This window comes from Fukomys damarensis, unplaced genomic scaffold, assembly GCF_012274545.1.
Source record: "Fukomys damarensis isolate Sample0158 unplaced genomic scaffold, DMR_v1.0_HiC HiC_scaffold_4, whole genome shotgun sequence".
Classification (NCBI taxonomy): domain Eukaryota; kingdom Metazoa; phylum Chordata; class Mammalia; order Rodentia; family Bathyergidae; genus Fukomys; species Fukomys damarensis.
In genome coordinates this window covers 24139309-24165659 of record NW_022900916.1, presented here as the reverse complement: position 1 = coordinate 24165659, position 26351 = coordinate 24139309, and the positions used below count along the sequence as shown (strand labels likewise).

Below are 26351 nucleotides of genomic sequence, written 5' to 3'. Positions count from 1 at the left end.
CCTGGCTCTGGGCTGTGGAAGCTGTGTGTGCAGAAATGAATGATGGTTCAGCCTTCTCCTTTTTAAAAAGAGACCGAGGTGAAGAAAGCCAGTGCAGTCAACCATGACATCCAAATTTCAGCCTAAATGAGATTCTAACTAGAGATCCATTTTTGCTTGTGTTCTGGAAAAACAAGTACATTCGAAGACCATCTGGGAAAAACTGACCTGAGTGATTGAATGAGTATTTTTTTTCTTTGCCCGCCTTTAAACGTAAGACAGCGATTATTCATTTTAATGTTTAAGGTACGTTTCATATGATTTTCCACTTTTAGTAGTGTTTAATAAACATTAGCCAGGTAAGAGGAGATAGATGTTCCACATGCAGTTAGTATGCTGTGCTTTTTGAGACTTCGAACTTTATATTCTCTAATTCAAATTATTCAGGTAGTTTTAAAATAAACTCTTTGAATGCAACTCTCCCCACCTTTTTTTCCTTCTGTTTCTTTTAAAGTATGTATGTCTCTTAATGCTTTATGTACTGCGTGATTAGAGAGATTCTTGGCCATGCTCCTAATTTATTCTGAATCTTATTTTTTTTTAAAGATGCCATAAAGCAACCCTACAAAGTGCAGTTCGAGTTGGCTCTTTTTAATTTTCTTTCCTTTTCCCTTTCCCATCCATCACTCCCATCGGCAACTAAAGCAAGATGATGAAGTGACGACTCTGCAGGTTAAAGAGCAGGACCACACCATCCTGGTGCTGAGGAAAGTGCAGGGCTGTGGCCCAGCCCCCGCCGCCGCCGTGAGCGCAGAGAGCGATTGGAGGTGAGAGTTTCCCCGGCAGCCACCTCCGCACGCGCTTCTCTCCTTCCTCTGCCGCCTTCCCTTCTCCGGCTCCATCTCACTGCTCCCTCTGCCTCCTCTGCCCTCCCTCCCTCTCCTTTCTCTCCGCCTCTCCAGCTTTCTAGCTGACTGCAGAGCTCTGAGCAGCCAGATGGACTCGGTTCCCAGTGAAAGCACAGGGATGGCGAGGTCTTCCAGCATTTAGGGGATGCCTTTGTTAGTAACCGCTCACAATGGGCAGCTCCCGGCTGAGGGTCTTTGACCCTCATCTAGAGAGGAAAGATTCCACGGTGCTCTCCGACCGAGAGCTGCCCCTGCCCACCTTCGATGTGCCTTATTTCAAATACATCGACGAGGAGGATGAGGACGATGAATGGAGCAGCCGCTCGCAGTCTTCCACCGAGGATGACTCAGTGGACCCTCTGCTCTCTGACAGATACGTGGTGGTGTCCGGGACCCCGGAGAAGATCTTGGAGCACCTTTTGAATGACTTGCACCTGGAGGAAGTCCAGGACAAAGAAACAGGTACGGCGCGGGTGCCTCCTGCTTCCAGACTCACGAACACCTTCGGGCGAGGCTCCCGCTGTTCCCAAACCGGGCTGGGGTGAAATAGCATCTGCCTGCTTTGCTTGTGCTGTTCTGTTTAAATCCGGTAAATGGACACATGCAGTTCCCAAGCAGCTGCTTGGGAAGTAAGCCGTACAAAGAAAACGACAGGAAGGCAGATGTTCTTGTTTCTGTGGTGATTTTTACCGAATTTCACCCAAGGCGATTGGCAAGAGACCAACCTTCAGCAGCCCCTGTGCAGGGGCGGGGGCTAGCCGGCCTTCACCTGGTTTGCGGGAAGGGCTGAGCTGGGCAGAGTACCCTCCCGGCGGCGTCCCGGCCGGAAAAGTCATCAGTTACTGCAACTACTCAGCAGTTACTGGGCAGCTCCGCTTAGCAGCCACTGCTGCCTTTTTCCAAGTGGTTTGCAAACTGCCTGCTCAGAGCGAGCCCTGGGGTGCAGAATATGATACTCATAGCTTTCTAGACCAGAAACTGTAATTCACTGAAGCCTTATTGATCAGTCTTCTTGTCCTTTTTATTCAACCCATTTGCTTTGATTCAACCCATTTACTAAAATACCCATTAAGCTTTTTTCATCCATGTACTTTTTTGCAAGCACTATTCCATTTACAAAATGACTTAGCCATAATTTCCTTTATCACAAGGGAAGGGAAATCTCACAGAGGCAAATACTGCCTCTCAACCAGAATTTGTAATTTGCCCCAGCCTGGAGCAGTTGTTCCAATGAGGAGACCTCTGATGGTAGTCTGTATTTTGCAGCTTGATCTGCCTGGCTAAAATGCACTTTTTGCTGCTACACTGGCACCTGTGATACACTCCCAGCCTTGAGCACAAAATTGATTGCATCAGGAAAAGGCAGCTGTAGGTTGTACTAGTGCAGAGTAACTGCCTTGGCTTTTGCCATGTGGGAGGGATTGTGAAATAGCAGTTTAGGTGGCAGCAAGTTTCCTTGCCTCCCAGCAGTTTTTGTCTGAACATGACTGATGCTTGGATCTATATTAAACTATACAGGGCAATAAGAGAAACAAAGATGTATGAAGTGTGTGAATGGGTTAAAAGCAAAAGTGCCAAGTGACTCAACCATGTATCCTACAATGACGTTATTGTTTGATTTAAAAATTCAAGTATAACTTTATTGTGCATGTAATTGGGGAACTCAGTAGATATTTATACATGAAGAAATAAGCTTAAAGAGCTCCTTCTGGGTTTTTGTGTGTCTGTAGATTAATACTTTGCACATTTGAGCACGGTTCCCATGTTCTGCCTCATCAGATGTGATCTTCTGGAACCAGGCATCATTTCCCCTGTACTGACTGCCAGGCTGGTGTGGGCTAGAATATAGACAAGTTTTCTCTCGGGAAAAGGACCAGACACTTAAATGTGGTAGAGCTTTGGAAGGCCTGAATGCTCTCTGCTCCTTAACATCATAATTATAAAAAGTATTTAATAATAATTTGATTTATTTTTTTCTTTTTTAAAAAAAACTGTCACCAGTTCATATCCCTTCCCCTCTCCCTTATTTTGAGGTTTTTATTTTCATTTATTTTTGTGGTGCTAAGGATGAAAACCAGATCCTAGCTCAAGCTAGTCAAGTGCTATACCACTGAGCTTTACCCCCAACCTGTTGTATTACTTCTGAGAAAAACTGCCCAAGTGCTCACCAGCAGACTCATTATTTAACACCTGGAATGACCATCTCCCTGATATCTGTTGCTAAAGCCAGGAGCGGCCTCCTGTTGGGAACAGGGATGTGCACACTGTCTAGTGACCTTCATTCCTGCTTCTCAGTTATGCCAACCCTGGGGTCGTGGTCATGTGTGTCAGCCATGTGCACATCGAGCAGTGGGGATCAGGACTCAGTGGTTTGACTCTCCTCACCCCAACCTTCCAACCTAAGTAGGGTGGGGGGAAGCCAGTTCGACCAGTGTCACCTGATTCCTATTCATTCCCTTAGTGTCTGGAAGGAGGACACAGGTGAAACTTCAGAATTTTGCAGAGACATTGTAGAAAGAAAACAGTAGCAGAATTACATGAAAATGAAAAAGTTACCTTTAGAGAGTGATTAATATGCATAGTTGGGATCCCTGAGCCAAGTCCTTTGTTCCTCTTCCAAACTTTAAGCATAGCCTTTGAAGAAAAACAAGAGAAGCAGTCTTGTTTTTTGTTGACAACATTTTTTTAAAACATAAAATAAATTTTGTATGCAAACTGAAGAAAATCAGCTCTTAGTATATTCTAGTTTGAATAGTAAATGAATTGGATATTTAAAACAATTGAGGCCCCTTGTCACCGATAGAGGTGAATTCTAATTCTTTACCTTGGTCGAGTTGGCAACCCTCATTATCAGAGGGCTGTGTGTGCAAGAGCCTAATAGAGTCGCATAAACCATATGGAAGACAGATGGAGGAAAATGAGAAGGGGTTGCAATAAAAGTATACAGCAGCGTTTTTATGTTCTTGAGCACCCCTTTTAGTGAGATGCAGCCATATGGGGCCCAGTGGAGCCATATGTAGGCCCAGCACATGGCCTTGGTGGCAGTGAGGAGGAAAGGGTACATGGGAAGAAATCAATGGTCCTGGAAGCTGAGATCAGCCTGTTAAGGATTCTTACTTCCTACATTCCTATACTCACCAGAGGCTGGGAAAGACAACCAAGCAGAAGGTGAATTTTTCCACTTCTTTCTTAACAAAAGTCACTTGGTTGTGACAATGTGGGTGCAGGGCCCAGTAAAGAGGATAAGTTGATGTGTAATTACTAATTTGCATAACACGGAAGTGGAAAAAGTTTACTGAATTGAATGGAATAGAAAAGAGAATGTTAGTGCTTTTGAGATAAAGCATTTATTTATGTTGGTAACTGAATCAATGGAACAGAGGGGGAAAAGGGATTTGGTGGCAGTGGAAAAAAAAAGAATGGAACAGAAACAATTCAGCAATTCATACAGTATACTGTCAAACTAAGTTTAAAAGCAAAAAACAATTTTGGAGATGCTTAAAAGCGTACTACTTGTACCATACTTTTTTGGGGGGCGTGGAACTGGGGACCTAACCTAAGGGTGCTCTACCACTGAGCTACATCCTCTTAAGTAGAAAACTGTAGAGTGAGGAGGGGCAAGTTAATCATCCAAACATCTGGGGCTTTCTGTGCTGGCAGCTTTGAAATCTATATAATCTACGATAATCTCCCTCTCTTTACTAAATTAACAGTAAAACTCCCAGATAGCAAGCAGCAATGAGATTCATTGTAACCTAAATCTTTAAACATTTTTCCTTTGTCCCATAGCTCTTCATTCCTGAAAATGGAAAAGATCAAGTCTGTAAATTGGAAACTTATTGTAATCATGGCAAGCACTTGAGGCTGTTTTCAAAGATTTCCTCTTCTTTTAGGACTCATGTTCTGACTTGAAACACTCTGAAAGGGTAGAGAAAAATCAAGCAGCTTTTGCAGTTGAGTGTTTTATTTTTCACCTTCCCAGAAATAGGGTAGACACCATTGAGTATTCCCAGCCCAGGAGAGTTACAAGGAAGGCAAGAAGGCGGGAATGAAAGAAAAACCCAAGAAGTTGTGAGTGGAGGAGTTGGAGGGATAGAGGAGGTAAAGGTGAACCCAGACTGCCCTGCTCTTGTGTGGTCCCCAGTGGTCCTGCTCTTATTTCAGTCTTTTCCCTCCCTGGAGAGACAAGGATGCTTGGCCTAGAGATGCTAAGGAAATGATTACTGTTTCAAAGTGTGGGGACGGGGCTTGGTACTCTCTGAAAGATTGTATAGTGAACTACCTTGGTATTAATTTTTCTTTTCAAATCTGTGTTATGATGGCTTTACTTTAGAGAAAATATGCCATTTTCCATTTCCTTAGTCCCATTTCCTGATTCCTTATTCAGCTTTTTGAAGAAAATATATTTAGGATGACAGGTTCCCAGAAAAACAAGCAAGCACCCTGAACAGATTAGTGGGAGTAGATAAAGCCTACCTCTAGTGGTTCTCATTAGGCCTGACCTGATTTCTATAAGGTATAGCTGCTTAAAAAAAAAAAAAAAACTTCATGAGGTAGTTATTCTGTGTATTCTAGTATGCCTCAGTAGAAATACCTGTGCAGCCTTGATCATTTCGTGGGTGCCTTGGTGTGAATCAACAGCACATAATCAGTGGGGTGTGATGGAGGAGGTGAGTCCCTTCCTGTCCACACAAGCTACAACTGGGAATATGCCTGCTTTCTACACAGTGCAGCAGAGCTCGCTTGGCCAGCACAGTCCAAAAGTTCTTGAGTATTTCACTGATAGAAACCTGAGTAAAGCTAGAACAGTCATCTTGTTTGCTGTTACCATTTTATCTTTACCTCTACTAGCACTAAGCCCATTCCAAGGCTTGGAGATGTCATTTTTATGGAGAATAATTGAGAATGCTTTCCTTCTGATCACTGGAAAGATAGAACACAACTTAGTGAACTCTTCCCATATTCACCTTGCCTTGTAGGATTTCTGGAATGGTGCTGGTGCCTCTGTTTCCAGGCTTCCTCTCCAGGGCTCACATCCAGCCCCATGTCCACTGGTCCCTGCCTTAAAGCCTCAAGAGCAGAGGTGGCAAACCTATGACACGTGTTATTTGTTTTTCTTTTAAGACAAGAGATGTTAATGAGTTAAAAATCTCAGTATTCAGGTTTAATTGCAGTGTTGGCACTTTGTGATAAATAAGTAGGTTTGAGGTTGCAATTTGGGCACTTGTCCCCAAAAGATTCGCCATCATTGCTCTAGAGCCAGAGACATTTAAAATTTACAACCTGCACTGGTAGACCTTGCTGGAAGTAGTCCTAAAAAATGGACATAATCAGAGGGGACAGAGGTGGTGGACATATAGATGTTTGATGACAAGTCTTTGACAGAAGGTAATGACACCGTGAGCAAAATGCATTTGAATTTTTTAAAGGGTTCTGTTGCACAACAAAAACCTCTGGGTGGGGCCAGGGATTTAGCTCAGGAGTTCAGTGGCCTGCCTTGCAAGCACAAAGACCTAAGTTCAATCCCCGGTACCAAACAAAACAAAAAAAACCTCTGGGAGGTCCCTGGGTCTCACAGCTGAAAGGCTTACTTCTGTCAAAAATAATGTTTTCAAGAAGGAGAAAGTACACATAAGCATAGTATGAAAGGCCCTGTAATGAGCTTTTTAAAAAGACTTGAGTCCTGTATCTCAGCTTCATTAATAAATCAGCCTAGACCTCTAGCAGGTTATGAATGAGGTGATCTCTGATGTGTTTTTCATCACTAAAACTGTTTGCTATAATGGGCTCTATAGTCTTTTTTTTTTTCCAAAATATGTCAGAGAAACATAAAATTCTGGCTCTGAGGAAAACCCTAGACACGCTCCAGAATCTTGTGGTCATTTTAGGCTGAAAGCATCACCACATAGCCACTGTGCAAGGCTTTCAGGAATTAGCTTGGCTTTGTTGTTACTTGGAAGGCTGCTGCACCATCTCATGGGGCAGTAAGAATGCTGCTGGGGTCCCAAGCTCGCTTGGAATCCAGTGCTTGGTGGCTTTATGTGGTGATGATTTAAGTGTGTTTGTATATAACCTTGTCCAGTGGGGAACTTTTAAAGTTCCTTAGAGAAATTATGTTATAGCATTTCCAAGAACTGCTTTGATTTATCGGCTACTAGTAAAATCCATTTGCAGTTTTATTGCCGAGTCATTTTCGGATATTCAGAAATAGTCTGTTCCAGAAAAAAGCTGCAATTTTCCCCAGTGATAAAATACGCTACATTATATCTGTTTTACTTGCTTTCCTTCTATAATTTTTTAGCTCTTAACTTTACAGACTACTTCTGTTAAAAAAATGATATTGTATTTTTAATTATGCACTTTTATATATATGTGAAGGAATACCTTATCAAAATTTAATTTCTTTTTTCTCTATCTTGACACCTTTGACTTACTACTGTATAGGTACTATTTTAAATGCTTAGGACACACTTTAAAACAAAAATAGACAAATTCCTTGTCTTCATGGATGCGTATCTTCTGGAGGAGAGAATCAGACAATAAGCAGAATAGAAAATAGTATCAGTGAAAGTAGATGTTAAGTAGTCAGTATCATTATTATAGGCACTATATCCATGTGCCTTTCATAAATAAGTAAGCTGGTAGATGTGTTTAAAGTATTTTAAGAATTAACATTAAAGTTCAGAACCCCCCAAAAATAGGCTGTAAAGAAATAATAATAATAATAACAACAATAATAATAATAATAATAATGAAATTTGAAGTACATGTATTTACCCTGGAATGGTAAATAGCTGCTATTAAACCCATAGAATCTGCTTCCATGGGAATGTTTTATGAGGCTATTAACCTTGTATCATCTTTAATGGTGAAAATAGATTTCTCAGTGCCACTTGAGGTCTTTTTCAGCTTTATGAAACTGCCACTCTTAAATATTAGGTTAATTTTTTTTGCAGTCAAACTAATAAAGAAAATGAACAAAAGAGTAACTTAGCACAGATTCCAGTGCTGTCTGTGTCTCAGATGTAACTGAAGAACCACTGTTCAGGAAGGGTGTGTCTTTCTGCAGAAGGCAAAGATGAGAATGGCTGTCCACAATGACAATGAAAGTCCCTAAAATGGTGTCAAGAGAAAACTACAAGAAGGGACTGGGGAATTAGCTCAGTGGCATTGCTGCCTGCCTCACAAGTGCAAGATCCTGAGTTCAATCCCCAGTACCAGAAAAAAAAAAAACAAAACCAAAAAAAACTACAAGAAAAAGTGCTCACATTAGAATATGGTTTCTGCTCTGCTCTATAAGGTTTGTGTTGTGGCTTTTATTTGGTTTGTTTTGGTTTGGTTTTCTGGCGGTTCCCCTAGCTTCTCTCCTATAAGTCATGTGAAGAACGTGATGTATTTTGCAGCCATGATTGAAGCATTGGGACAATTGTAATTCATGTTGACAGAGTGATGAGATAATGGGAATTGGGTCGAAATTTTCTTCTCCGTTGCCTCATTGATAGAAGCTGAGGCCTGAAACCACATTATGTCTGAGGCCCTTGCAGACCAGAGAGATGGGGTTTTAACAGTTACTCGAGACAACAGTTCATTTATCCAGACTTTATCCTATTAGCTGGATTTTTTTGGCAGAATAATGGTCCCCACTTAATGGACTTAGATTTGAGGTGAAATAGATTAAATTGCTTTGGTGATTGACTGAACATTTGCCTCTGGAAATGAACCCAGAAGTACTCTAGCTTCATCCCAAAGATCATGTTTGTTAGGGACTGAAATCATGGATGAAAGGCGGGATTGAAATAAAAATCTGCCACCCAATTTAAGAGGGGTGTTTGCTTCCCTGTTCACTATGAGTAATCTAATCTCCAGCACCAAGACCTGCTTCCTGGCTTCCAGCTGTATGCAGGCCGGCCACTGGGCCAGCTAACTGCTTTCAAATGTTAAAAAAGACGGAAAGGGGACAGAGATCCTAGTTCCAGCTGACAGTGTCTGAGACCATTCAAATGAGAAGTGACTGAAAATCGGATTTTGTCTGCGGGTTTTCACTTAAGGCGTTCATCTTCTGGGTTAATCTGTTCACTCCACCTTTGAACATGCGATGTTATGTATGATAACAAGGGAATTGAGGCTTTTACGCTGGAGTAGATGTGGGTTAATTAATACTCTTGTTGGTAATGAAGCAAGGTGAAATGAAGGGAGACTGAGCCGAAGCATAAGATCATTAAATACACTGACTAATAATGGAGATGTGGAAGTTTTCGTCGCAGCGTAACCAGTGGGCAAAGGGAGAAGGAAGTGGGTCCTTCGCACTTGGAGTGAGAATGGACCACTGGAGTACATTTTTAAAAACTCGGTCATGTTCATGTTTACTCTACATGTGAGCTATAGTTTATAATTTGAATTTTAATCTTGTATTTATTTATTTTTGATTTTTTGAGACAGAGTCTCACTATCCAGTTCAGGCTGGCCTTGAACTCTATGTAGCTGAGGCTGGCCCTGAACTCACAGTGATCCTCCTGCCTCAGACCCGCTGAGTGCTGGGATTACAGGGGTGTGCCGCTGTGCCCAGCTTAGAGTTTTAATTCTGACATTACAAATTATTTCACATGAAAAGTTATTAAAAGTTTTATAGTTTTCCAGTGAGATTAAACTTTTGAGTGCAATGTAGTTTATGCAGTGATTTCTCAAAATTTGTAAGGATCTATGTAGAGAAATAAGCATCTTCATGGAACTTAATTTTCCCACCTTGTTTATTCATTATTGACTGTCATATGAACATCAGTTTTGTATACTTTTTCAGTAGTGGGGACTGAACCCAGGCGCTCTCTCTCTCTCTCTCTCTCTCTCTCTCTCTCTTTCTCTCTCTATCAGCTACATCCTCAGCTCCTCCCCCTTTTAATTTTAAGACAGAGCCTCCCTAAATTGCTCAGACTGGGCTTGAATTTGTAATCCTCCTGCCTCAGCCTCACAGAGTGCTAGGATTATAAATGTGAACCACCACACTCAGCTATATATGTATACTTGTTAATAAAGTAGAGAGTAAAGCATCAAGTAATTCAAACTGTAAATTTAACAAAAGGGACATCACACTTAGCTCACCAGATGTGTTTTTTGCTGTTAAATGGTGAGCATTTTACAGTTGGCATTATAAAGGGAAAGTTCAAGTTAAGCCTAGAGCACACTGGAACACACTGAGTATTATAAAACCATAGGAAAATAATTTCAAATTTCTAGTTTTCAGGAATGATTGGAAAATGAATTATTACGAGTAAATATTCTGGCATACGGAGAATTGCCATAAGTATGTGCATGAGTTGTCAATTTCAATTTCAAGAGTCAAAATATAATATTATAATCTATTTTCAAATAGAGTCCAGTGGCCCTCTCTGGTAAGTCACAATTTTAGAATTTTGAAGTTCTAATTGTAGTCCTCAGTTTTGGTATTACAGGGTATGAGTACATCGGCCTACCTCTGTAGTCTGTATGACATAAAATGAGGGTTTCTTCTGACTAGCAAATCCTTGTATAACTTGTTAATTCTTAAAATGAAAATAAATGATACAAATAACAGCTTCATTTTCTCCATATGTTCTGTCTGCCTTGAAGTGCCCTATAAATAAAGGTGACTTCTATTTTTTTCTGTCAACGGTTCTTTGAAAAAATAATCTCTGCAGCACAGTTTCTCAGGTTACTGCTAACTGGAGTTGTTCTTTTAAAAGGAAAATTGTCCTCTCAAATCTTTAAAATGTTGAACTGTATTTTCCCAGGAGGTTTTGGGTCTGTTGGCAAACTTAATGTGTACTAGTAATTAATATCACTATTTTAATAGAAAGCTGTGATTTTGCCAGGGTCCAGCTCTATTTCCAGGAGCTCATTTCAATGTGTGATGTAAGTCAGGCCTTTCTGGAGCAGCAAATTGAAAAGCACAACAGATATTGAAATTCACGGACACAAAATACCGAAGCAGCAATGTGTTTGACAACCTAATAGTCTTAACACAACAATGGTTTCCTGAAACACTAGCAACTGAAATTACAGTAATTGAAGGCTGGGACCATAGCTCAGCGGTAGAGTGCTTCCCTAGTATGGGTGAGGTCCTGAGTTCGATCCCAAGAACAGAGAGGGTGGGGGACAGAGAGAGAGGAAGGTTACTTGAAACTTTATGGCAATGTCAATATCTTAGTGATGTTGTATCATCTCCCCAAACCACAGATGGATTTAAAGGGAGATTATTAGACGTCATTGCTGAATTTAAAAATGTTTATGACATTTTCTTCTAGTAAAATTTAGCCTTCTATCAGAAAATGGAGGGCTGGGGATTTAGCTCAGTCGCATCGTGCCTGCCTCGCAAGCACAAGGTCCTGAGTTTGAAAACAGAGAGAAAAACCTGTGTGATTGTGTGCGTACTTTCAGACACACTTATAAATGTGAAGCAGGAATGTTAGCGGCTGGCAGTTGGTGATTATAATCACTGCGTGTTCATTTCCATGTTTTAGTCAAATGACTGCTTCCTTTAAAGGATGGGATGTCACAGAATTGATATAACTGACAAGCACATATCTTAAAAGAGTATTTTTTGTGTGGGAGGATTTTTGCCTTTTCCGTACCTGTACAGAGCTCTTCCTCATTTCTCTTTGCAGTCTCCCCTCCCGTTTCCCATTATCTTCATTTTCTGCCCTTGGGCTTCCTTACTGTGTGATTGAAACCATTCTTTTCATTCTGTTTGTAGCCTTTTGTCTCCCACGTAAGCCTGTTACTAGACTGGCAATCCTTTCCCCAAACCTTAGAAGTAAATATGAAATTAGACATTATTAAATATGGGTGAACTGATAATATGGAAAACTAAACAAACAAAAACCCAACTGTGTTGTTATAGTCTAGCGACAGAAACTAATTTCCAGAGCAGTTCCCTTTTCTGCTCCAGACTTGTTGGTCTCATCTGTACTGGGCACAGAAGGATACTTGGTGAATCCCCTAAGTCTTTTAAATGAGTGCTATTTAGCGTAAACATGAAAAGCACAAGTTAAAATTGCCCATTGCATGCCTGGCTGATGTTTGTATTTAAATTCACAGGCTGAAAAAGTATATTGTTGGTGAATGGGGTTTGTAAGCTTATACTACTTCCCTTATTATATTTTTTTCAATGTGCTTTAAACATACATGAATTAAGAAAGATTTAGATAGTACTTTGCACAAGTTAAGTTTCCCTCATAAATTTTCTTCTAGTCTTGCTTGGTTTTCCCACCCTCCCTCCCTTCCTTTCTTCTTTCCTTTTTTATTTTTCTTTTTTTTCTCTTCTATTTTTGGGGCTGTTGGTGATTGAACCATTAAACCCAGGGCCTTCGCACCGAGCTACATCCCTTTTCATTTTTTATTTTCAGACAGGGTTTTGCTAACTTATTACATTGCTAAATTGTTAAATTGCTAATTGTTAAACAGCTGATCTTGAGGTTAAAATTTCCTACCTCAGAGTGCTTGGAGTACAGGCATGCACCACCACTCCTGGCCCTATTTTTCTTTTGTGTAAGAGATTTAAAGGTATCTTGAATCCAGTGTCATGCCATGTCCTTGTGAAGGGAAAAAAAAAAAAAAAAAAAAGGTGTGGGAGTAGCTCAGTTGCAGCAGAGTTCACACTTAGCATGTTCAAGGCCCCGGGGTTAAATCCCCAGACCCTTCCCACCAAACCTCCCCCAAAAAGAGCAAAGTATGATCTTTTTGTCCTAATTTTGGATCTTCTCCCCTGAGTTGGACATAAAAAATATGGAATCCTAGGTCTTCATTCAGTTTGATCTGAATTTGGAGGCACAGCAAGCCATTTTCAGTTTTTAGTTTTAGTGATGACTTTTGCAGCATGATTTTAGTAAGCTCAGACTCTAATGCTGACTGGCATGCTGTGGCAGTTTACATGACTTGACCATCTCCTGGGGGAGATGTTTGTTCTTTCAAAACAAACCAGCCAGATCTGGTGGCACATGCCTGTAATCCCGGCACTCGGGAGGCTGAGGCAGGAGGATCACTGCGAGTTCGAGACCAGCCTGGGCTACACAGTGAGTTCCAGAGCAGTCTGAACTACATAGTGAGACCCTGTCTCAAAAAACAAAACAAGAAAAATCAAAACAGAAACCAAAAACATGCAAGGCAAACATGTCTTCAGCACATTCTAGAAATCCACAGTACTGAGGTCAGGTTCAATTTTCCATATATTACCATCCTTCCCTGTCTTTTCCTGCTTTCAGTGAGAAACAGATTATATTGCTCATCATGTGCTTGAACCTCTGAAGATTTTCAGTGTAAATGTATTGTGCTTAGGCCTGGCTGCATACTATAGAAAGACTCTAATGGTAATTTATAAATGGTATAAATACACTGTTTTATTTTGATTTTAAAATATTCAGAGAGAGCTGGGCATGGTGGCACAGGCCTGTAATCCCAGCCCTTAGGAGAGTGAGGCAGAAGGATTGCCTTGAGTTCAAGGCCAGCCTGGGCTACATAGTGAGACCTTGTCTCAAAAAACCTAAAATTAAAAAATAAATAAAAAATAAACCTAAAATAAAATAAAATATCTGGGGAGCAAGATGCCTAGGAAAAATAAAGTCAAAGTTTGATTCTTACAGAAAGGAAACGTGGCATATAATTTGATAGATGGAAAGTTGTGTTAGTTTTGATACTGTAGTAGATCTGAGTCCACAATTACCTAATTATTTCTTCAAAGAAGCCTAAACATGATTTACAGCATTTAAAAAGCCCACCAAGTGGTTTGAATTAGCTATTATAGTCACCTCAAAAGTGAATATTTACAATAACATTGCGTGTACTCAACACATAAGGTTAACTTACCCGTAAGGACCCTTCTCAGGTCTGATCTGGACCAGTGAACGCACGTTTGGAAACTCTACATCTTTTACCCCAAAATTCTTAGAAATATTGTATGTATACTGAGAAATATTTTGTATACTATGTCTTGGAAGATTTTTAAGCTATGGCATGAGTACATTTATCATGAGATTGTAGTATATAGTTCCAGATAATATTGTGACATGATAAAGAAATATATATTTGGTTTCTGCCTGATGGCAAAGAGCTCCTGGATTCATGTGATTTCCTGAGTCATAGAGATTAGAGGAGAGTCTTTTATTTCAGTACTGGTCCTTCGTCTTTTCTTTGCAACCACAAGCTTCTAAGACCCTTGAGCCTCAGGTGCTTGAGTAACTTTTTCTGTGTGAATCAGATGACTGGTGGTCAGGTCTACACAGCTTCAGAAGGCACCTGGCAGGCAGAGAGACCAAGGCGTCCCTCAAGGATTGGAACTTTTAGGTGCCTCTCACCGCTCCCAGCCAAGTTCAAGGGCTGGAGATTGATTTAATTGCCAGTGGCTCATGGTTTGATAACGTGTGCCTCTGAGAATCCTGAACTGTGGGATCGGGAGAACTTCCAGGAAGGGAAATCCATCCCTGGTACCAGGAGGATGAAAGTGCCAACGGCAGCAGGACAGACACTTCTGTGCCCTTTCAGACCTCATCTTGCACAGTTCTCTGTCCACTGAACTTTCATCCTTTTTATTAGGCTTTATAATGGACCAGAAAGTATGTCCCCAAGTTTTGTGAACTGTTACAACATTTATCAGGCCCAAGGAAGGCTTTGTGGAAAGCCCCAGTTTATAGCATCTGGGTTAGAAGTACAGGTGACAACCAGGGACTCATGATTTCATCTAAAGAGAGGCAGTCTTGTAGGACTGAGCCCTCGGCCTGTGAAGGTGTGTACTAACGTTAGGTAGTTATTGTCAGAATTCAGTTGTAGACACCCACTTAGTGTACTGAGAGTATAAAAAGTTTTATTTTTATTGTTATATTTTATTCTTGGTGATATTTCAGAACTCGTATCATTAGATGTCTATAAGGTATGTGGTTTTTAATAGTAAGAGAAAGACTTAAGATGTTTTTAGGTTTGAGTAGTACATTTCTTTCAAAATGAGATAAAATAAGGGTGGGGATGTAGCTCAGTGGGAGAACATATTAGCATGATGTAGCCTTGAGTTCAATCCATAGCACCAAAAAACAAAACAAAATGAACATATTGGATCCATTTAAAACAGAGGAGTTTGTGTGAATACCTTTAGCATAAGGGTACTAAAAATGTAGATACTCACATACACATACATATAAACACATATATAGAATCCCCCCACCAAAAAAAACTTTTTCGACTCTTAAGTGAAATAAGTAGGACACACATGTATAAATACTCAGTTTCTCTGGTGTGAGAAACAAAGTGTAAATAAGGATCAAAATGTATAATAGACAATGTGAAAGAGGAAGAAAAGGTCCAAAGGGGAAGGGGAAGTGAGGGGTAGGGGGAAGGAAAAAAGGAAAAAGAAAAAGAAAAAATATGCGAAAAGCAAAAAATGGAAACAAAGTCTTTGTAAATAGGAAGGATGGAGGGGTTGAAGGGAGGATAAGGGAATAGGGTAAAATAAGAACCAAGATACATCATGTAAAGGTACAAGTTCCCAATGATGAATGTCATCATATTGTATACCTAAAATGTACCATTAAACTTAGTTTAAAACAAAACCAAAAGTCTTGTTCAGTGACAGCGACTACATGTTTAATGACCTGTTTACCCAGGAGTTGGACTGCAGGCATGATCTGTCGTGGAGATGAAAAACCATCAAAGCTGTGACATGCAAGGACCGGGGATTTAGCTCAGTGGTGCTGCTGCCTGCCTCGCAAGCCCAAGGCACAAATTTGATCCCAGTACAAAAAAAAAAAAAAAAAAAAAAAAAACCTGTGACCAGTCAATTCTTTTGATTTAGCAAAGAATGAACAAATAGTAACTGTGACTAATGACTTTCAGTACCTGTAATGTTTAATTTGGGGACATTTATTCAGAAGGAAAGAGTTTATGATTTGCCTTTGTAAAAAAAAAATCTTTTTTAGTTTCTACCTTAACATTTCAGGTTTTTTTAAAGTGTAATATATATAATTGACATTAAAACATTTCAGTAGCATGAGTTATCTATGTACAGTCTTAATCCTTCTGTGTTATTGTCAGTTCTGCTGTTTCAAATGCAAAATTGGCTGTTGTCATATCTATTTGTTATAGTCAAGTGTTCAAGAATATTAAAATGAGATACGGTTTGAGTAGAAATAAGGAACTCTTATCGGGCTGGTGCTTGAAGGAAACCAAGTCCATGGGTCATCTTTGGTGATGTAAGAACAATAAAAAGACCCAGTTCAACTAGACCTTTTTGGTGCATGCCTGTAATCCCAGCACCCTGGGAGGCTGAAGCAGGAGGAATAAAAACTTGAGCCCAGCTAGGCAACTTAGTGTCTAAGTGAGACTCTGTCTCAAAATCAGAAGTTAAAATGGGCCAAGGATGTGGTTCAGTGTGAAGACCCTGGGGTCAGTGCCTCCCACCCCCACCCCCGCCCAGTAGGACCCCATGACATTCCTGCACAAGCTCGCACAGCTCCCTGCCCCACGTGGACTCTCCAGCCACGGCTTCAAGGGAGCAAAGTGCAGTGCAGAGCCAGCTAGAGTGCTGAGCCATCCTGGGTCTTGGGCACCCCCGCACCATGATCTTGCTGGGATCCTCAGGTGGATGGTCAGTCAGCTTCTCACCTCGTGTCACCATCTGAAGAGAATTTGAGACCCACCTCCCAGGGCGGGTGTGGAGTTCAGATCCTGGTAGTGACATCCAGTGTGTGATCAAATAAAGGGGGCTTGCAGTAGTATGGTCATTTAAAAATCAAGTGGCTGCTGTCATTTTCCCTCTGCTACTTTTCCTCATTGCACCTTGGCGCCACTGCTGTCGTGCCGATGCATGGCAAGAACTTGCCTTTGGAAGCACATGTGGGTTCTCTAGGCTAAAGTACTTGCGGGGATGGGGTGGACAGTGGGTGGGGCTTGTGGGGAGGCGTGGAGCCTTGCTCATTCACACCAGAGGAAAATTCATCAGCCTGAGGCTCCTGAGCTTTTAGGTATGTCACCAGCCAGATTGGAAAACCCTGCAAATAACTTGTCGACCACAGCAGAGACCATGCTCAGGCTTTAGTAACAAGAGTTCAATAAATGGTTGCTGACCAAAGATATATACATATATATATATATAGATAGATATAGATATATATAGATATATATATATATTTGTGACCCTACACCACAAATCTCCCTCTCATTTGTGTGTAAAAGAAAGCAGCTGTGTGTTATTACAAAGAACCCTGATGAATGCTCTGGCACAGGGAGCACAAAGGCGTGATGTGTTTGTCCTGGATACACTATTTTTTTCTTTTTGAGCTACAAGGTCTTTGCGCTGAGCTAACTCCTAATCCCACCCCCTTTTCGAGACATCCTAAATGCAGAACTACCTAAGGTGGGCTCTGACTTGTGTTATCCAAGGAATATTTTTAAATATAGGTGTGTATTAAATTTTCTTCCATTGGGAGTTACAGGTTTGTGTGAGGTTGCAGAGAAAGCGCCTCCCTTCTGCTTAGTTGTGTCTAAATTCTCTAAATTAGAGAATTTTGCAGACTACAGTATCTGTTTGTCTTTCCTTTATCTATCATGCTAAATTTGAGCTGTAAAAGAGGCAGTTAGTCTCCACTCTAAACTTGGAGGAAAATAACATCTCTCTAGTAGCCCTAGAATTTCTGTTAAGCAGATACAATAAGATAAAAAATGTTCCTTTCTAAAATTCAATGCTTAATTACTCACAATGTTTAATGTTGACAATGATGATGTAATTTCATTGGAAGGAAGCTGATAATGCACTCGTGGTGCCTGAGAGGTAGAAGCATCACGGGGGGACCTGAATTGATTCAGATATTAAAGTGACCATTAACTGCTTGAAATAACCATGCCCCAGGCTTCTAATTTAAGATACTATGTTTAAAATAATTTTTCTCTGTTTCCTGAAGCTTTTGCACACTTAGTTGCCAAGCATGTGGGAATAGTTTGTGTCTGAAGAACACATTAAGCAATGTTAATCATGTGAGCAAGCAGCAGCTCAGAGAGGTCAATTATATTTGCGTGAATCTTAGAACCAGGATATTCATTTTTATTAGATGCTGGCAGGTTGGTATTGAAGATTTCAGACCCATGACGAATCCCACATTCTGATCTATGCTGTCAAATAAAAAGTTACTTGCATTGATCACGAAGATATTTTACCTCCTGGTTCTTTTTTGAGAGCAACTGCTGTTTCTAATCAGTGAGCCTACAAGGGTATTAAGAGCCTTTGTGGGAAAACACAGTGTGAGGCTGCTAATCAAACCAGCCTCAGTTCCTCTAGCTGACTAGCACATTGCCAAGATGCATCTCTCCAGAGCCATCAGACCGGGGATCAGCCACGCAAAGCCTCTGAATGCTCAGTCTAATAAGATTTCCTCCCAGCAGAATTCAACATTTCTGACCCCCACATTTCCAATCCTCCCTCTTCTGAGTTTCTATTACAGTTGTCTCTCCCAATTCTTTCTCTTTCTCTTGTCTTTCCCCTTCCTTAACGCACCTTTCTCTTACCATTGACCACACCTAAATATGTATCTGAATACCCACCCCAGGTCACTTCTTGCAACACAGCTTGTCAGCCAGGCATAGTGGCACACGCCTGTAGTCCTAGCACTTGGGAGGCTGAGGCAGGAGGATCTCATGAGTTCAAGGCCAGATTGGGCTACACAGTAATTTCTGACACTTGAAAGAAAAGAAAGGGTGGAGCGAAGGGAGAAGAAAAGAAGAAAGGGGAAGAGTAAGGAAGGAAGGAAGGAAAAAAAAATGCTTGTTTCCTTTCCTCTCAGTTCATCTGAGAACTCGGCCTTCCTTTTTAGACAGGGGTTGCCATAACCGTAAGCTCTAACCTCTTTCACAAGCTCTGGTCTTTAATATTTTTGACAATATCTTCATGTAGGATAACTTAGGAGCACAAGCTTGACAAGTTTTTAAAGATAAACCCCCTTCCTTATCCTGTGTGGCTTTCTGGTTGCACCAGGTCTAATCCATTAGTGTTTTTCTTCTCACTCCTCACCTTGAAAACTTCCATTCCCTTCTCTTCTAGGGAGTCAGCTTCAGGCTCCTTTGTCTAGCTTCTACTTTTCTAGCTTTACCTTTTGATTATATTATGCAGTATTTTTATCACTATTTCACAACTATACCATAGACCTGATGCCCACAGACATGTAAAGTGAGCGAGTGAAGCCAGCCCCAGGAGAGTGGTAGGAATCTGGAGGATGTACCCTGTAGCAGGTCACAGTTTTGCGATTCAGCCAGGGACACCCTACATCTCTTCCATCGTTCACATTTACTTTGCCTTTCTCACCTAATTCTTCTTGGAAGTTCATAGTCAGTTTTCAGTACTCAGTTTTTGTCAGTTGATTAGTAGCCCTTGCAAAGTTGGGACAGAATGTAAAACTTGTATTTTGTGAAAGTAAAGAACAAATAGTATTTGCTAAGGGCCTGGCATATAGCAGGTCCTCGGCCAGTTGCTGCAGTTGCACTGCCCCGTTGAGTCTCCCCTACAGCTGTGCTAGGTGTAGTGTGATGTCCCCTTAACAGGCGACTGAACCAAGGCTCAGAGAGGTTCACTCTCCCGTGCTGTAGATGACACTGGGTCAGTCCAGGCTCTCTGCTTATCTTTATATACTTTTCACTGTTTCCCAAGCTTCACAGCAGGCTTGAAAGTCACACGCAAGGTACAAATAGAGAGCAGCTGATAGGGTAGCAGAGCAGCTGCTCCGGGGCCTCTCACCACTTAAACCTAGGATCACCTGCAAGCAGCCTGTTCCGTGTGCCAGTCTGGAGAAGGTAGCCAATTGTTCTGTGTTCCTCCTAGGAACATTCCGAAAAGGCAGTGTATGGATTAAAATATAGTTAAGAATATCCTTCCTGTTTTTGTTTTCCTGGTACCTAGGGATTGAACCCTGGGAGCACTGGGCTACATCCCCAGTCCCTTTTATTTTTATTATGATTTTTTTACTCTAGACAAGGTCTCACCAAGTTACTAGGTTGCCCAGGCTGACCTCAAGCTTGCAATCCTCTTGCCTCAGCCTCTGGAGTAACTGGGACTCTAGGCATGCAGAACTTGTTGTATTCAAATCAAATCATCCTTTTTCAGAGAAAGAATGATGGGATTCCACAATGGAATTTTCCAAGCTACCATAAAAATAGATTTGATTATTTGAAGAGCACATTGAAACCCTGTCTGCAGTCAGTTCCTGCCAACAAAGGGATGACCTGTAAGATTTGCTATATAACCAAAGTTAAATAATTAAGCATTTCGACGCACTCCTTTTCCAACCTGGGCCACTTCACCCCTCCTTAGGCAACCCGGCGGTCCCCGCTCCCGGGAGGTCACCATATTGGTGCCAAACGCAGTGCCAGTGCGGACACCTGATCTGCCCAGAACTCCTGGACTCAAGCGATCCTCCCACCTCAGCCTCCTGAGTAGATTATAGGCACACACCACCACACCCAGCTAATTAAGCATTTCTTTGGCAACAAATAGCTAAATCCAAAACTATCAAGATTTGGTAGTTTTAGAGTAGCTAAGAAAAATTTCAGTGAAACTGAAAAAATGGGGAGGGGTTGGATGAATTTAAAAGCTGCGGCAAACAGGTATATTTTTAGGTCATTAATATCAGAAATGTAAGGTCCATAGGGGAAGAATCACAGCTTTAATGGCATAGCACTTTACCGTTCAAACCTCAAACACTCTTAAAAAAAAATTTTTTTTTGTTGGTACCGGGGATCAGACTCGGGTTCTTGCACTTGCGAGGCCAGCAGCAAAACCACTGAGCTAAGTCCCCGGGATGCTAAAAAATTATTTGTGCTTAATCAAATTACAGGGTACATTTTGGCAGTACTTTTCAAAAAATAATGGTAATTTTACCATTCTGGGGCCAGTAATGTCCTTTTGAGTTCAGAGCTTTTCTTGGCTCCTTGAAATCCAAGTTCAGTAGGACAGATCTTAAGAGTGCCTTAAATCCCATTGCATACAAGTGAAACACCTGCTCACAGCACTCGAAGGAATATAAGAGAGCACAGAGAATAAGAATAGTCACAGTACCATAGTTAGATCGGGTGGCGACTAGGCACTTGCCTGTCGGAACTCTCCATCTACTTTCTCGGGAGTTCACCCTCACAGATGAGTGGGTTTATTATTGCAGTGCATTCTGCTTATGTGTATTGATAAAATAACCAGGGTAAATTTCTATAATTTTTCCTAAGTAATCCTATATTCCTTGATTTTTGTACTTTAGGGATCAAGAGGCTTTTCTTTGCTTTTGGGGGTTTTTACCAGCAAAAGCATTTTTGCTTAACCCTTTTGGTAACTCATACATCAGTTTCTGTAATTTGATTTCATTTGCCATAACAGAACCTCTAAAAAGGATCTGTAACCAAACTGCTTACTATTCCACAACTCTAGGATATTCTAGAGTCCCTTGTGTATTGCAGAAATAACTTGGGGATTTTAGCATTTACCTAAAATGAAAGTGAGAAAATGTTTTTCATATATTCCATAAAATCAAATGAAATAGATAATTGCTTCCTTATACGTAAGGATTGCAAATAGTATCAGGTGACATGTATCACATCAATAGGTATGACTAATTGTAGACTAAAATTTATTTATTTATGGGGTGGGGTAGGGAGAGGCAGTCTTGCTGTGCTCCAGGCTGGCCTTGAACTCACTGTGTAGTCTAGGCTAATTTTGAACTTGTGATCTCCCTGCCTCCGCCTCCTAGTGTTGGGATTATAGGTATGTGCCACTATGCCCAATTTAGACAATTTTAGAATGACTTACATCAAGACTATAGATTTTGACTGCACATTGATGCATTTTCTTTCAAGTTACACAGAACTTAACACTATAATAATTTTTACTTTCTGGTTTTGATGATTATCTGAATGTTACTTTTATGTTGTTAGAGTTCAGAAAGCCACTGCAACAAATATTCCTTTGGAAGTCTAGAGCTGTAGCGCAATAGTAGAGCACATGCTTAACATGCAAGAGACCCTGGGTTCAATTCCCCCGTCGTCATCCCAAACCACCTTTTGTTTTCGTAGAATGGGGATGCTGTTCCCAAAAGTTTAGTGATGAGCCAAGGATCTGGGACTAGAATTAATGAATAGAACTTAAAAGAAAGGGGATATTGATATATTAATACCTAGATACTGTATTCACAGAGTTAGAAATAAAAATGAATGCATCTCATCACTTAGAATGTCAGTGTATTTGACAACCATAGATTTGTTTCGATGAAAGATGTTCTTATGTACACAAAAGTGCTTTTCTGCCTTCAGTTTTAAATTACTATTAATTAAACACTATGTGATATAATAGATAATTATAGTGTTTTAATATGGATGCTAGTGGATTTGCTAGTCTTTCTAAAATGCCTATTGTTGCCTAATAGTCACCAGGGGATCATTCATATAGCCATTGTGGTTCTAAAAATATCTGTAAATACCAATGGGATAGCCTGTTTTGTAGCATAGCTATTATAAAATGATCTTGCACTTGAAGTGCATCGTTCTGATTATAGATTTTTTATTCATATCACTCAGTTGCTTTCAGAATATTGTAGCAAAAAATACTCATGTTGAAAAAAGAATAAAGGAACAAGATGGTTGTTAAAAAGAGAAAGACTGGAGTTAGGAGTATTGGGAATCTTTTTTCTATTCATTAGGATTTTTAACGATTTTACTCATTAGGAGTTTAACTTGAGATGTTCTCATGTAGCCTCATTTTTATTTTAATTAATATTTCTATGGCAGAGAGATAATTAGATAAATGCTGTTGAATATTAAATATGGTAGTAGCATAGGGAAAAATAAGCATTTCTGGGTCACAGCCTTTAACAAAATATTGTGGTATGTGAGCTGATTAATTAGATTGAATGCCAAGTGAGTTTCCCAGCACCTCTCATCTGACTCTTGTAGTCACTTCGTTCGTTGCCTAGGGTTGCTCTGGAACAGAATGACTGGTTAATGGTTTTTTCTAAAACCTGCTGCTAATGGGGTAAATCTTGATTAGAGAACAGTCCCAACCTCATTCGATGCAGCTAAGTGTGAGAGCACACAAGAGTGTGAACTCATGTGTTACATCAAGCATTTAAAAGCCCCGTATGTGAAACTTTTAGTGCTGTCACTGGTGGCTTTTATATATTGGTGGCTCCTATCTATAAGGTTACAGTGAAGACTCTAAAATATATTCTAGGCTACTGTGTTGTCTGTCCTTGCTGTTTTTATATCTAATACTATATTACACGCAAAAAAAAAAAAAAAAAAGACTCAGCTCAAATTCTAACCAGACCAGAGAAGTTGAGACAACCACATTTAGCATTATCATTTATCAATGGTTTCACAGAAATTCAAAGTGATAGTTTTTAAACTGTATTGCCAAAATATCCTAGGGAGTCAGGATTATGTAAATGGTCAATTTTAATTTCATTATTTTATAAATTGTAATGAAAGTCACTCTGTGAAGTTTTCATTGTGATGGCCAGTCATTAACTTTTGCTACCAAGTTAACTAGTTTGGGGGCAGATCTTAGAATAAAGCTTCTTCTGCCTTTTCGTGCATTTATTTGAAATTTTGCAAAGACTCTTAGTAGGGGTCTCCTGGCTTTTCTGTGAATGCAGGCAGTGCAGTGCCTGACAAGGCCCACCACCATAGCTTCCTTCTTCTAGGCCTAATTGATGCCCACCTTCCCACACCCCTCTCCTCTCCCCCACCCCACAGCCTACAGAGCCCAGGCACACAGTTTGGAGACTTGCTTTTGCCATGGAGCAATAATAAGTTAGACCTGTGATTGCTGGCATATTGCAGTGGAATACAACATTCTAAGTTTAGGCTGATTTTTTTCATTTTAAGTGCCATTTGTCAAATTTATTGTCTTGAAAAGGATGCTGTTAAAAAATATCTGAAATTTTTTCTCATACTCTCTTCATTAACACCTGGCATCTTGAACTTTAAAAGCAAGCTTTCTATTAAGGTTATCATTGACAACCACTTACCTAGTGGGTCAGAATTATCTTAATGTTCTATAGCCAAATAAAACATAGAAATAAAAACATAGCAGCTGATATTATTACAGGTATCACCCACAACTTCTTACATAACAGTTTTGTATCTATAAATGTAGACTTGCTGTTTGTATCAATTACAATAAATTTAATTGGTTTTTCTAAAAATTCTGGAAATTTTCTTTCATCCAGTCTTTAACAGAACTGTGGAGCTCTGAACGAGGTGGTTATGTACTAACACATTTTTAAAGTGTTGTTTTGTTTTGTTTTGTTTTTCCCAGTACTGGAGATTGAACTCAGGACCTTGTGCTTGCGAGACAGGCATGGCATCACTGAGCTAAATCTCTGGCCCTCCTAAAGTGTAGATCTTGGAGAACACAAATGCTATTGAGTATTTTTTTAGCTCAGGCTGCTATAACAAAATACTATGTACCGAATGTTGTATAAATGGCAAATCTTTATTTCTCATTCTGGTTGCTAGGAAGTCCAAGCGCCGACAGAGTCAGTGTCTCTGAGGACTCCATTCTCATTCACTGCCCACAGCCCTTTCACTGTGTTCTCTCATGGTAGATATAGGAAGCAACCACTCTTAGGACTCCTATATGACACTAAGCCCACTCATGAGGGATCCACCTCATCCTCTTATGTAATCTAATCACCTCCCAAACATTCCACCTCCTATCACATTAGAGAGTAAAGTTTCAGTTTACAAAGTTGGGGGAAGCATAAGCAGTCTATATTAGCATATAATCACATTATCTGTACAATTTACTATTGCATAAAACTAAAAATTTGATCAGAATGTAAAAATGAAATCATTTTATAAAATTAATTTTAAGGAGAGTAGACAGAAGCAGTTATTTAAAAATCACTGCCTTGCATCCACTATTTTGGAAGTTATGTTGGAGTTCATAGCTTCCTGTTTAGCAGCTCAATATTACATGTGCAAGTAAGCTGCACTTTTCCAAGAACATGCAAGGCAAAGAGGCGACCTCTTTTTGTTAGTAGGAGAAATGAATTAGGGAGAAGTATGCTGAACTGTGCTGTACCTGCTCCTCAATTATAACTAGAGGGCTTGGGATTTAGCTCAGTGGTTCCACCACCTGCTTCGCAAGCACAAGGACCCAAGTTCGATCCCTGGTACCAAAAAAAAAAAAAAAAAAAAAAAAAAAAAATCAATTATAACGAGTCAGCTCAGTATCTCTTCATAATAGTAAGAAAATCATGCATCAATTTCCCAACTTCTTATACACACATTTAAGTGAGGGAGGCAAATGGCCTTGGGACTTGATGTGTCTTCTGGATTTTATTATCCATTGTACTTGCCCTAGATGTAAGTAAATGGATTTGGAAAGCTTTAATTTATTAGAACATGAAGGTTTCATTCCCAACAGGACTGGAGCATGTACCTTAGAAGTCTTACAAAATTCATTTTTCAAAAACACATTGTTTATGCATTGGTTTTTCAAAACATGTTTACCTGCAAATATAAATGATGTTTTAGGAGGGAAAGAAAAGGTAGAGTTGCATGTTTAAAGAGCCTTGCAAGAAAAAAAATAGTTCAATGCTTGCGGCATTCTGTATGAAGAATTTTTCAAGTCTTCAATGAATAATATATTTTTCTGACACAAATCCTACTATCCTAACCCTTCCTACTACAGTAGTTCCATCATTTCTCATGTTTTTGTGATGCACACTGTTCAGCAACGTGGACAAGTAACTGCCTTTCTCGTCACCTTTGTGCTTACCTTGTATTTGTTTTCTTTCTTTGCAGAGACTCTCCTTGATGATTTTCTTCTCACGTACACTGTCTTCATGACGACTGATGACCTGTGCCAGGCGCTGTTAAGGCAATATCCTTCATTAACTTTAGGATACTATGTTGACTACCTCTCAGACAGATGTCTCACATTACGAATTAACTGCCTTTCTTAATTTACTCAATTCCATGGTAGCATGTGGATGTGTTAAATATTAATGTAATGATATCCAAGGTAAAAGATGAAATGAGACAGAATGGACAGGGAGAAATGGTAATGTAGAACTACTATTTTCATGTTGTAAGATGTAAGTAAATTGAACCATTTGTATTTGCTTCAAATGTTTTTCTTATGATTGTTTAGAAAGCTGGAGGTAAAATTGGCCTTCTGGTAAACCTCAACGTCAAGAGGTTGAGTAGATTGGCATTATTACACAAGTGGCCTCAGAGGGGAATCAGTAAGAGTCAGACCACTTGTGCACAAAACATATATACATATGTGATACCATGTTCCTGGGCAAGTGTCCCTGGGGACACAAGCTATTTCCCCCACATAGGAAGGCTAAACTTGCCCCTGGAACTATCTGTCATCTTTTCAGAGCTTTATCTTTGCATGTTCTCTTAGAATGGTGGATGTGATTACAAGATTACTGACCAGTTGGGGAAGCCTTATAATTTTACCCACTAACT

The 26351-nt window shown here is 40.1% G+C and overlaps 1 protein-coding gene across 2 annotated transcripts in view; it reads left to right on the top strand.

Moving 5' to 3' along the window:
* Window positions 1-26351, top strand: part of Rapgef5 (Rap guanine nucleotide exchange factor 5) — a 187236-nt gene that overhangs the window by 114018 nt on the left and 46867 nt on the right. For both annotated transcript variants that reach the window (XM_010641103.2, XM_010641104.2), the window contains exons 9-11: window positions 685-806; window positions 1261-1349; window positions 25677-25755. In XM_010641103.2, coding sequence (XP_010639405.1) covers window positions 685-806; window positions 1261-1349; window positions 25677-25755 — 290 coding nt within the window. The remainder of the gene's footprint in view (window positions 1-684; window positions 807-1260; window positions 1350-25676; window positions 25756-26351) is intronic.